The 12,131-nt window shown below is 38.8% G+C and overlaps 1 protein-coding gene and 2 long non-coding RNA genes across 6 annotated transcripts in view; 1 reads left to right on the top strand and 2 right to left on the bottom strand.

Annotated features, from left to right (window-relative positions):
• Nucleotides 1-4,641, bottom strand: part of LOC110016489 (uncharacterized) — a 184,241-nt gene extending 179,600 nt beyond the window's left edge. Inside the window, exon 1 of the long non-coding RNA XR_002874790.2 lies at nucleotides 4,340-4,641. This is a non-coding gene — a long non-coding RNA (uncharacterized LOC110016489). The remainder of the gene's footprint in view (nucleotides 1-4,339) is intronic.
• LOC144984107 (uncharacterized) overlaps nucleotides 1-12,131 on the bottom strand; it is a 217,738-nt gene that overhangs the window by 188,382 nt on the left and 17,225 nt on the right. The gene's annotated exons all lie outside the window — the stretch shown is intronic.
• The window catches only part of fancl (FA complementation group L), a 30,814-nt gene continuing 26,231 nt past the window's right edge, over nucleotides 7,549-12,131 (top strand). For 2 of the 4 annotated variants that reach the window (XM_078931697.1, XM_078931696.1), the window contains exons 1-5: nucleotides 7,550-7,825; nucleotides 9,356-9,414; nucleotides 9,492-9,561; nucleotides 10,031-10,087; nucleotides 10,307-10,404. In XM_078931697.1, the coding sequence (XP_078787823.1) occupies nucleotides 7,727-7,825; nucleotides 9,356-9,414; nucleotides 9,492-9,561; nucleotides 10,031-10,087; nucleotides 10,307-10,404 (383 nt within the window). In that variant the 5' untranslated portion in view covers nucleotides 7,550-7,726. Of the gene's footprint in view, nucleotides 7,826-9,355; nucleotides 9,415-9,491; nucleotides 9,562-10,030; nucleotides 10,088-10,306; nucleotides 10,405-12,131 lie in introns of all 4 variants that reach the window. The other 2 variants (XM_004076940.5, XM_011484104.4) reach the window with 2 other exon arrangements.

The following is a 12,131-nucleotide window of genomic DNA, read 5'->3' as shown; positions in this document are numbered from 1 at the left end:
TTTACATTTTTGGTCTTTCTTTTTGCAAACAATAAGGCTGTTATCCTTTCTATTTTTAAGGAGTCTTTTTTGTCACCTAATAGTTCAAATTACCCCAAGTTGGGTTATTTCAACTAAGAAAAAAAAGGGGCTGACTTTTTTCCAGGGTATTGAACTCAGAAAAAAGCTCAGGAAAAAAAATTAGGTTAAATTGATGTCACTATAACCTAGAAAAATAGTATTTCTCCACAAAGTAACAAAAAAATACATCCCAGCATGAATAGAAATGGGTTGAAGTGTTTTAAAAGTGTACATTGTTATTTTAACCCCAGCTTACTGCATGCACATACAATAAAATGAAAATAAATCAAAGTGTCTGTTTAGTGTCTTCAAAATGTGTCAATCTGTCTTCCAAATACATTGTATTACATGCATCTCTTTTATTATATATAATTTTGTTTGTTTTTTTAAGTTAGAAGTAAGTTTGTGGGGAAGTGGGCTTGTGTTTTCGTTGCAGAGTAAAAAGTAGGCGGGTGCTGTAACGCTCATGGAGAACAGTGAGGTTTTGTCTGTGCAGAAGGCGAGGAGGATTCGTTTTCAGGTCTGGACTAACTTGCAGAAAACAGGTGTGAACAGACAGAAATAACCTGCTCTGGGAGCAGATTTGAAGAGAGAAAAAAAAGGTGACTGTGAGTGAATTGTCATGTTCAGCTGTGGATCATGGTTTTTGCGCTGTGGCTGGCAGAGCCTGTTGTCAGGCAAAGCTCCAAGTCAATTCCCCTAGATGGATCTCGATTGAATCAATAGGACCCTTGCAGCATATCATTAGACATAAGTATTATAATTACTTGTGTTATTAATTTTGCCTTAATACCAGGATAATACGATATGTAATTCAACCCTGTTGAGGGAAGAGAAAATAAGATAATCACAAATGCATCTTTTATGAAAATCAATGGTGAAATGGATATTCCAATCAGGCCAAAGCACTGCTGCTGATTCCTTTTCTTCATGCATATCAAACAATCATTTTCTGCTTTCACATAGAAAAAAATTACATCTAAATATATATATATATATATATGTGTGCGACATATTTCACACCGCCGTCTGAGGCATAACAGTATGGATTTGTGTTGCCTGCAAACAATTTTAATAAAAAGGTATTGATTGAGGATCGAGCAGATAGCCTGTGGGCGCAGAGCAGCAGACCCCAGTGGGTCCAGATCATTAATGTCCTCAACTGCTGGCTTCACTGGTGCAAATGTGTTCAATAAGGGGCCGGCACGCACGCTTCGGGGTTCGATTTTGATACACAAACGTGAAACTCTGGAAGCATGATAGAAGAAGAATTTGTGGGGTTTTACTGTTTTGTTTTGCTTCTCTGAAATCAGAGCATCTGAAGCCAGGTTACTCACGCCAAACATCACGCGCAGACTAAAGGGGTTCAGTCGGAAGGAGTGTGCACGGCAGTACGGCTGTCACGTGCACACCCTAAAGCCCTCAGACATTTGTTCAGCATCTGCATCCAGGGAGGAAACACACTTGCATACAGTCTCTGCAGCAGGTATCAAAAGCCTCAGCGCTGCAAGACACTTTTAATTACCCGGCGCTTTCCTTATGCTTATGATTTCAATTTTTCCCTGCAAAGCCGGTAATGATATTCAAAACGCCTGCTGGCAACTGCGACTCCTTATTCTCCCCAGTCTCCCCTTCCCACCAAAATGTGAACACCCCAGTTTATGGGCTTATTTCTCCTCAAGTCACTTTGTAAAATCTTTAATCTGCCGAATGAGCCTGTAACTGCAGGCCTCACTGGAAGGAATGGCAATGAAAGTTGGGGGGGGGGGATCAATGTTGAATGTATTAGCCCGCAATACTGAGACCAACTTCAATAATAAAAGAATCGATCCTTTAAAGTGACGCTTTATTCGGAGGAGGAGGAGGATGGTCTGTGCCGAAGCTGCACAGAGCAGATGGAGAATCACAGCAGGCGATTTCACCCTCCCCCAAATGTTCACATTGTATTTCAAACCAGTATTAGATTCAACACACACAATTACTGAGGGATTCTTGTTGCATGCATTATAAAGGAGCATGTCCAGTAATGCAGCATATGGAATAACATATTCAGCTGGCACCGTCTGGGATTTGCAAAAAGAAGAAGAAGGTGTGAAAGATAGAAAGCAGGAGGAAGTTACACCATTTTAGTTGGATGTAACAGGAGGAGAAGTCATATCAGAAAGCTGGTTGTGGGGTATTTTACTTTCCTTAACAGTTTTTGTTTTGTTTTCACCAGAAGAGCTGCTAATATTTCCACTGGTCAGCGGACACAGCAGATCCCAGCAGTGTCTATGTACACAGCTGCGGTCGTGAAGTGCCGGCAGTAATCAAGCATGAAGGCTGGATGTATAACAAGCACACTTCACAGTTTGCCTAACAAGCACACTTCAAACACTAATCAGCTCAAGTGGACTTGCGTCGCATCTCTGCGTTTTGGTTTCCTACTGATCGCAATATTATCTGAATGGCATCGGGGCTGGTTCAGGGAAATTTTATTTAAAAAAAAAAAAAAGTTGCTGAGATGATTAAGTGGCAAATAAAGACAATCCAAATCAGAGGAAAGTGCACACACATTGTGACTTTTTGTCAGCAAACTGCAATACAATCTGCATTGATCTCTACAGGCTTTGCTCTCCATCACTGAGCAGATCAACATGATGCACACAAGTCTGGCTGGGACAATATTGTGGGGGCTCTTTCCTTCATTTATATAACGTGATAAATCCCTCCCCAATTAGGTTTCTGCACCATTTGTGTTTTACGTTTCTTTATTTCTACCTGAAAAGCAACATTTTGAAAACATTTACTTTCCCGGCTCAGACAGAAACACACTTTCCACTTTTACATTAATACAATATATGCAAAGGAATGTCATTTTTAATATTGTCCACAATCGATTTTAGTTAAATTTAGCCTAATAAAAAAATAAAATTGGCCTTAAAATATAAATAATAATAATAATACTAAAAGCCACGTGTGGATAAAACCGTGACCCTAAATTCCACTTAGTTACTCCTCCACCCACTGAAGTGAGGGGGTGCAGGGGGCGGGAAAAACGCCCGCCCCTGTAATCCCATCAACTCGTGTCAAACAGCAGTCTGGATACAAGCCTATCAGGTAGGCCTGTAATCCACGGGTTAAGTCTTCACACACTGCACTTATCTGGAGACACACACACACAAACTCCTAAAGGAGAAGGAAGTAACAGTTTTTAGCAGCTTAAATCAATTTGTCTGCCATTGTGCGGCACGCAAAACCATGCAGGAGTGCTGAAAGTCACTTAAATCTACGAAATTGTTGTAACTCTAGGCAGAATTTAGGTAGATCTGAAAGTGAAAACAATGAAAATAATTTTTTTCAGGAAAAAAAAGATGCATTTACTAAAAAGAAAAGACTCAAAGATTATGTTTTGTATACTTAGAAAAATAAATAAAAGAAGCTTTGTCTGTAAAAAAGAAAAAACCGCCACAATTGTATTCATGAAAGACTTCACAGAAGAATGAGAATAAAAGATGCAAACCATCCTACTGTGCTTAGAAAATCATGTAATATCCTATTCATATAAGACATGAAAGACAAAAAAAAGGTGCTCAAAAAGAAGGGGAAAAAAGGCAAGATAATCTGGAGCTGGGCATGCACAAATTCCTGGTTATCATCAAACCCCTTTAGCTGTCAAGCCATTCAGTCAGTCAGCAGTCCAGGGAACAATGCGTCCCATTATCATTCAGATGCATGCAAAACACCACAAGGTTAAAAAAAAAAAGAGAAAGAAGAAGAGATTTTAAAAAAAAAAGCATGTTGGACGAGACACCTCGACTCATGCTTCAGAGAGAGAGGGAGAGGGAGGGAGACGCAGGGTGCAGGACCCACACAGCGCCGTTCCAGCCAATTGCGTTCCAGAGAAGTGACCACGGCCAGTGATAAACAAAGCGCCATAGATCATTCCTCTCCCAGACGGAGCACCGGCAGCGGAAGGCAGAGCCGTCAGACAAAGAGAAGGGAGAAGCAGGAGAGCGCCCAGCTCAAACACATCTGTCTCCCCTGCTCTCCTCTGATGATGATGCCTTCTGACGCCCTTTTGCAACTGGAAAGCCGCTAAAGCCCACCGTCCTGGTTTACTGCAGGTCTGCGCTCCGCGTCAAAAGGCAAAAAAACTGAGAGAAAGAGGGAGGAGAGCTGCCTCCCTTTGTCACAGTGCCGATGCACTACACAGCCAAAAAAAAAGGGGGGGCAAAAATGATTTAACTGCTCCAGTTTCTACGAGAAAACAACAAAAAAAAGGGCATTGAACACTTACCCACATCCAGGCGCAAGACTCAGTGTTCATTTGAGCTCAGTGTGCGTCACCACAGAAACCTCAGATAATTCCTCCAAAACACATGTGCAAAGAGGAGCAGTGAGGTTCTCCCTCTTTTGTTTGTGAGCCTGCCTTGCTAGGTTTCTCGATTTGCATCAGCCGGCTAACAGCTTTTGAAGCAGGTGAATGACAAAAACATCAATCTCTGCAGGCACATTGTGTGGCATTGACACACTCCCCTCACCGGCTCCATACAGTGTAATCACACGTTTCCTGTCTCTGCTCACAGCTCCACCAGCAGAAGAGGCATTCACTGGAAAGAATGACTGGAAGTTTCATTGGATGAGAGGAAGAACTTTGGGGCTTCCGCAGGATTCTTGAGTCCGTTTTGTTCACACATTTGAAACAAATAAAGGGACATTTGAAAGTGACTCGTTGACTTTTTGAATCTTTCAAAACTTTTTTAAGTATCAGTTTTGGTGCTTTTTGTCTGTGTGTGACCAACATATTTACGTATGTAACTCAAATGGCAGAGCTGTTCTGTTGTGGTCTGCGTTAAAACCGATCCTACTTACAGGTCAAGTAAGGTCACGTGTCACATTAAACTAGAAGGAGCTGCGTTTACAGAAGAAAAGCAGGGTTAAATGCTCTATTGCTGAAGGAAAGGGAAACTTGAAGGGTATTAACTGGCAAAAAATTATAATAAATAAATGATCAAAGTTGACCATAAATAAAGTAAAACAGCACAATAACGAAAAAAGAGATATTTATGTGAAAAATGCCAGCGCCGGGTCTCGAACCAGCGAGCTTCTACACCAAGGACTCCTCATGTATTTCAATGAAGGCAAAAGTCCTGGAAATCCCGGAATATCTTGAAAAGTTTAAGGATTTGAAGGGCCACAAGTCCTAGCTGGAAAAAGCTGAACATTTTAATAGTTAAATGGTTAAAATAGCAGAAAAATTGTAGAAGTAAAGCGGAAGAAAATGGCGAAATATAATAAAGAAGAGAATAATGAATAGAGAAACAGGAAAACAATGGGTTGAATGCTTTATAGCATCCAACCAATAAGTGTTAATATTTCTGGAGGTTCTCTGAGTTAGAATGACCATTTAAAACATTCTAGCCATCACAAGCACTGGATCCTAACACCTGAACCCCAGTTATTACTGTAAGTGTTTTATGTACACAATTAGAAGGTAAGGATGTATGAGGTCAAATAAGGATCAGCTAAAAGTAAAAAAACAAGACACTATAAAAAAACAAAAAAGTTTTAAACTTGAAAGTATTGTAAACTCAAAGGAAATACTGAAAATCCAACAAATTAAATGGTCAAATTAAAAGAAAATAATATTTTAAACTTTAGTTATGAAAATTTGAAAACATGTACATTTAAAACTGTAATTAACTATAAAACTATAAACCTAAACTGGTGACAAGTGAAAAATGTCTTAAACGTTTTAGTCCACTAAATTTCAAAATTATCTAAAACTGTTTTACTTACATATTTTTTTAAACAATGATGCTTATTATGGAGTCAAGTTGGGATCAGCTTAAAGTGAATGAAAAAGCAGATTTTTCATTCACTTTAAGTGAATGAAAAAAGGCATTATAAAAAAATTAAATGTGAAAACCATTGTAACCTGGAAAGTACTTGTTGTAAACTTAAAGGAAATAAAAAATTTAAATTTGAAAATTAGACTTAAAAAAAATTGTTAAACTTAAACGGTTACCGAAAGAAAAAATGTTTATACAAAATAGCTCCTGTGTTGTATATTTTTGCATTTCTCGTTCCCCCGCTCGTTGTTTCTAGAGCAAAATTTTACGTTTCAGTCATTGACTGTATATGAGGACTGGACTGAACAACCCCTCCCCCCTCACGTTTCCAAACAGGAAGTACCCGCTGGCTCCAAGAAGCCAAAATCCCATGTAAACAAAAATAAGCAGCTGTTACTCAGTCAGTATGTGCGTCAGAATAACCATTCTTGCTAACCCTATTTTTTTTCATGATATTTTTTCTGTAGCACAAGTTATTCAAGTTATAAACTGACCAATCAGATGCTTCAATGTTAATCAATTTGTTCTTTGATACTTTTTGTCATTCATTTTCCAGCCTAATTCATACCTTTCTTCATAAAGTTTAGCATGTTCCCCCACTACTTGGAAAAACTACAGGAAACATTTCAGACAACAAAAAAGACAAAACATGTTTATCCTAAAAGAAAAATAAAATAATTTGGCAATACAGAAAATTTCTGTGAGAAATCAAAGATTAAAAAAAAGTCTGGTATATATTTTCTATATTAAGAGGTTGATGGTCAAAAAATAGATAAATAAAAACATTAAAGGAGTTCTTTATTAAATAAAATAAATAAAATAAAAAAGCACCCAACAATGTAAACTGGGTTTCAAGTGTTCATTAAATGCCAAATCATCTGCAAGAAAATTATGTAACCCACGAATGCTAAGTCCAGGTCTTTAAATGTTTTTTGGGTTTTAGTAGTAAATGTAAAAAAAAAAAAGAAAAGAAAAGAAAAAGAAGTGAAAAAATACTTAAATTTGTAATTTATGTAAATATATAATTTTTTAGATTGGAGATGTGCTTGAAACGTTAAAGAAAAAAAAGGTGGTGTAATATTTTAAGAAGTTAAGTTTATGACTTAAATTTCAAAGTCCTTTTGTGAAAAGCAATACCTTTGCATTTAATTTGACTAAGTATACTTGAGTATACGTATAGAAGGTATACCAGACATGTAGCTATGTGTAGTGTAAGAAGTATACGAACTAAATACTTCATCAGTCTAAATTGGATCATTTAAGTTCACAACATACAGATATTATATAATAGCATCGAGTATGTTGCCTCACTTTTAGCATAGACACTTAAATAATCCACACTGAATAACTGGTTGTATAGTTCTTTTCTAAGCAGTTATGGAGTGTTGTAGGAAGAGTGTTATACATATAAGTTTAATTTAATTTGTTATTTACTCCTTTATTAAAACAAGTAAATATATAAAATACAAAAAGGTGGGAACCACTGCCCAAGACTCCACATGTATTCAACTTGACGAACCACTGCTCACATCTATCTATCAAACATGGCAGACGAGCAAAAAGGTTAAAACATTTTCACTTTTTTTTCTTTTCTAATCGGAATTCTTCACAGTTTAACATTAAAAGATCCTATGATTTGCCCGGTCCCTGAACGCAGCTGCGTGACGTCGGCAGTTTTTCTTCTTATGGCGGGAGACACTTCCTTTCTCGAGCTGTTTGTTTACTTCCTGCGTGTATTCAGTCAAACTAAACCAACTGAAGTGAAGTTCCCGGTTGGAGTTCAGGAGAAGCGCCATCGTAGTCCGCGTGTGGCGTTAGCTTGAAACGCTCGCATGTCTACGTTCATGGAGGACTCGCTGTTTAAAGACAACCCGCTTCTTTTGCCTGTGAACGAGCAGAAAACGGTTTATGATGGATTCATCTCTGTGCAGGTACCGTCTGAATAACATAATTTTTAACCAGACGAAAATATTTACAAGACTCTTTAAACCGACTTATGTTAAACTCGGGAAAGTTATGTCCCTTTAATGTTTTTACCACTAATTTCTTTTACTTTTGACAGCGTCACGTAGGAGTTCCTTTCAAAATAAAAGACATCCTGTGTCGGAAAAGGTCATCCTCTGCTGCAGCACATTTGCTCTTGTTCAAAAAATGCATGAAAGCGAATTTAAACATGCAATATTTTCCCCTTTTCCTCAGTTTGCTGTCAAATACAAACATAGCAACATTGGTGTAGAATTCAATCATTTAAAAAAATAGTTACATGTAAAATATAGACTGGTCAGTATCATTTTTTTCTGGCCAATACAACTGTGGCTGTTGCTAAAACTAGGGCTGCACGATATGAGGAAAACCCCCGATTTAGTGATCAATATTGCAATGACTATATAACTTGCGATACATGAACAAATACCTAAACAACTAAATGCATCATTTCACTGCAACAGTTTAATTTCAATACGAGTCAAAAATAACTTAAATTATACTCCAAATGACCCTCGTCTACATAGGAGGGGAACATCTAACATAAGAGCTTCATCCGATGGGTCAACGACGTGAAGGCGTCCATCCGATTGGTCAAATGCATAAAGGGATTTGATTTGAATACTTCAAGCTGCCATAAGGTTGTTTTAGCACATTTAAGATAACCATTTATTGCAATTTTTGCGATCTTTTGCGATACACGTATTGCACAGCTTGATATCGCGATACCGAGAAATATTTGATGTATTGTGCAGGCCTAGCCAAAAATGATATTTAGGTGTCTAGAAAAACACAATGCTCCTTTTTGTTTCTTCGTTAGAAATGCACAACTGTCTTTGCAGCAGTACAATCATATTGTACTTGACCTTTTTATCAAACGGCAATGGATTTCATAGGAACAAGTATCACTTTAAAACCTTGAAAATATATCTGAAAACAGTCAGACCATTTATTGAATTTTGGACATAACTGTAAACCATAAGCTTCCCGTTGTCAGGAATCTATTAGGAACAAGAATACATTTAAAAAATAAAGTGTATCTGAAAAAAGTCAGAAGAACATTGATAGATTTTTTTATTTCAGACCGATACCGATCAACTCAAATTATGCTGTATCGGCTGATACTATGCTGGTACCACAGTATCACCCATCCATAATTTAAATGCAATCTCACATGTGAAAATTTACACAAAACTTAGCTAATTGATCATTTATTGAAAGCATTTTTAAGCCAAAGAGCCACAATAAAGGGATAAAGAGCTACTTGTGGCTCCTGACCTCTGGTGTATACAGTCCTTAAGGAGCATATATTGAAGAAAAGACTGATAGTTCTGGTAATGCTTTGTTCTAAATGCACATTTTATGAATTTAAAGTAGCATTACTTTGTTATAGCTCTGAGAACGTTGAGTTTAAATGTTCTCCGCTATGTTTTTTAAAGTAACGATGATGTAAGCTTCTGAATATTTGTCATTTTCAGGACAAAGATCTACGAATCCGGATAATTCTGCCTCCAGATTTGCAGCTGAAGAAGGCCAAGTATGACCGATTTCTTTGAAGAGTCATAGGCCTGTATTTGTCAAACTGGGATTGATCTTGGACTTCGTCCCTTGTAGACTGCACTGCGGTTGGGAGCTAAGACACCTGCTGCGGGGATATGAGGCCATTGTCAAGCAGGTAAACCAGGTCCGACTTGTTGAATGAGCCTCTCAGGATTTGAACCCTCTGCCCCTGATCCGGATCGCTCTGTTTAAGCCGTTTTAGACTTTTGCTGTCAGGTCCTGTTTGCCTCCTTTTTGTTTTTGTCTGGCAGCTGTTTCATAAACCATTACTCCAAATCAGAAAAAAAAACATATGTGAATATTTATATATATATTTTTTCCACTTCAATTAACATGGCCAGGAAAATGTCCCTATTTGTTATGTGGCCCCTTTGGGTTATGTGGATGAGATTGATATTTTACCCTGGGCTGCAAAGTTCATTATTTTCCCAGCCTTTAAGCTATCATTAATTATTAAAGCAGTTGGCAGCCCCTATTAATCACAAATGCTGTTTGATTTGAATGGCTGGCTGGCTAAAGGAAAGAAGAAGAAAAAAATCACACTGTCACTTCATTATCCCACCATTCAAGGGTGTCCTCTCTGCTTCTTGCAGCGGCTCCAGCAGTCGGCCGATCTCTCCGGCTTCATTCTAGAGTTGAAGACTGTGCTGGTAAGTAGAAAGACGACCTGTTTGTTAGGAACAGGGAGGAAAAGAAGAACTTCATTGTACACTTGATAAATCTAAAGCTCTGAACTTTATGTTTCTAATTCTAGTTCAATCTGTTTGTTCTACACATAAGAAAGTCCAAAAGCGCTGGTTGTCACACAGTTGTATGATTAGCATCCAAATAAGGGCTTAAATGAAGAAGTGCTCCGTGTGTTGTTGCAGGAAGTGGGTCTGAAGAGCCGTCCTGAGTGCTGCTCCATCCCTCCTCCTCAGTATTACGCTCAGATAATCTCTGAGATGGAGACCCTTGGGTGGGACAAGTAAGTGGGTCACCAGGAGCGCCACGCGCTGGGGAAAAAACCTTAAGCTGTTCGACGGTGGGGAAAGGTGGCTGTGACCATCACGCTGGTTCACTCCACATGTCACTTGACTTGTGTGTGCAAATATAAACGGGATTTTCAGCAGGTCATGCCGGTAACTGTGGAGCAAAGTGCAGGCGAAGCCATTTCAGTTTGTGATTTACCCTGAAAACTAGAATATATTCAGTGCAGTTCAATCAAATTATTTTATTGATGTGAGCCCTGACAGGTCATGTTAATTCTTTACAGAAAATGTAGAGAATAATTTACAGTAATCTCAAAGAAAGGTGTATTCCAGTTCTGAAAACTTTCAGAGCCAGATCTCTGTTCTGGTTTTGTCTCTGCCTTTTAACAGGACAGGGGTCTAAATCATAACCTTTACAGTTCAACCCTTTAACACTAAAGCTTTAGCTCTAGTGTTGACATTCCAGTTTAGTAACTCATCAGTCATTTACGCCAGTGGTCCCCAACCTTTTTAACGCCACGGATCATTCAAAGTTTTCACGGACCGGTCTTTAAGATGTGGCGGACGATTGTTGTAGCAATGCTACGATGAAGGACGAACAGAGACTTGACAAGACGAACTCTGAGCTTTTATTTTGATAGGCACGTCATTGTACATCGCACAAGTCTGATCGTCCTCTCCCCTTCCCGCACTCATGGTGCAAAAAAGAAGCACTGTCTACTAAATGTAGCTTTCTTTTTCTCTGGAAGTCAAAGGCTCCTCTTCTGTCTCCTGGCTGGGCGTTTTCCCCTTGGCAAAGAAACTTTCCAGATGTTTTTTTTTTACTCATTTTGCGAGCTACTGGGTTTTATTTTAGCCCTAACCTATCACGTGACTGAGAAGAGCGGCTTGGCCAGCGTCAAGAGTCATATACACAGATGTATCTGGCAAGTTTTCAAAATAAAACATCTTTCAGATTCCGAAATAAGTAAAACAGAAGTAATGTAAGTTATTTATTCTTTCTGTGCGGCCCGGTACCAAATCACCCATGGACCGGTGCCGGTCCACGGCCCGGATGTTGGGGGACGGCTGATTTACACAATCAATGAAATTCCAGCGGATTCTGAAGTGGAGAAAAGCAGCTTTGAGCTGATGTGCAGCACTTTATAGGGGAGAAATGCTCACGGATGTCAGCAGATTTTGTCGCAGAGAAAATCGTGCCACATGAAAAGCCGCTTCAGAATCAGCTGATTCCTGTTGATCGTGTGAACAGTTGAAGATTTACGGTGGTTCAAAGAGCGTGTGTTATTTAAGTTTTATCAGCGACAGTTCCAGTCTTAAAGGCTTTACACACTTGCTCAGACCTGATTTAACGTTAGCGCTCTCGAACTATGTGGCCTAATGTGGTATTTCTGAGATATCGTCTTCAAGAGAAGAAAAACAAAGACATAAAAAAGACTTGAAGTGAACCAGAACACCTGAAAAAATCTACTAACACCCAAATGAAGTTCTAGCCAGGATGGGGAAATAGCACAAGGAGAAAACACGGCTCCACCAGACATTGTTCATCTTTTAGGGTTTCATACTTTTAGATTTGTGTAGTGGGCTGCTTTCATTTTCCCACTTACAAATAAGTTGCTCTCTCCCAAACTGACCATCACAAAACCTCAAATCCTGGTTTAGGGGGAACCTGTTATGCTGCATTCACACCGGGCTCAGTAACGTGTGTTCAAGTGACCGCTTT

The sequence above is a fragment of the Oryzias latipes genome, chromosome 15, assembly GCF_053564925.1.
Source record: "Oryzias latipes strain Hd-rR chromosome 15, Olatipes_Hd-rR_3.1".
In the NCBI taxonomy this organism is placed as follows: domain Eukaryota; kingdom Metazoa; phylum Chordata; class Actinopteri; order Beloniformes; family Adrianichthyidae; genus Oryzias; species Oryzias latipes.
This window is presented reverse-complemented; position numbering and strand designations above follow the sequence as displayed.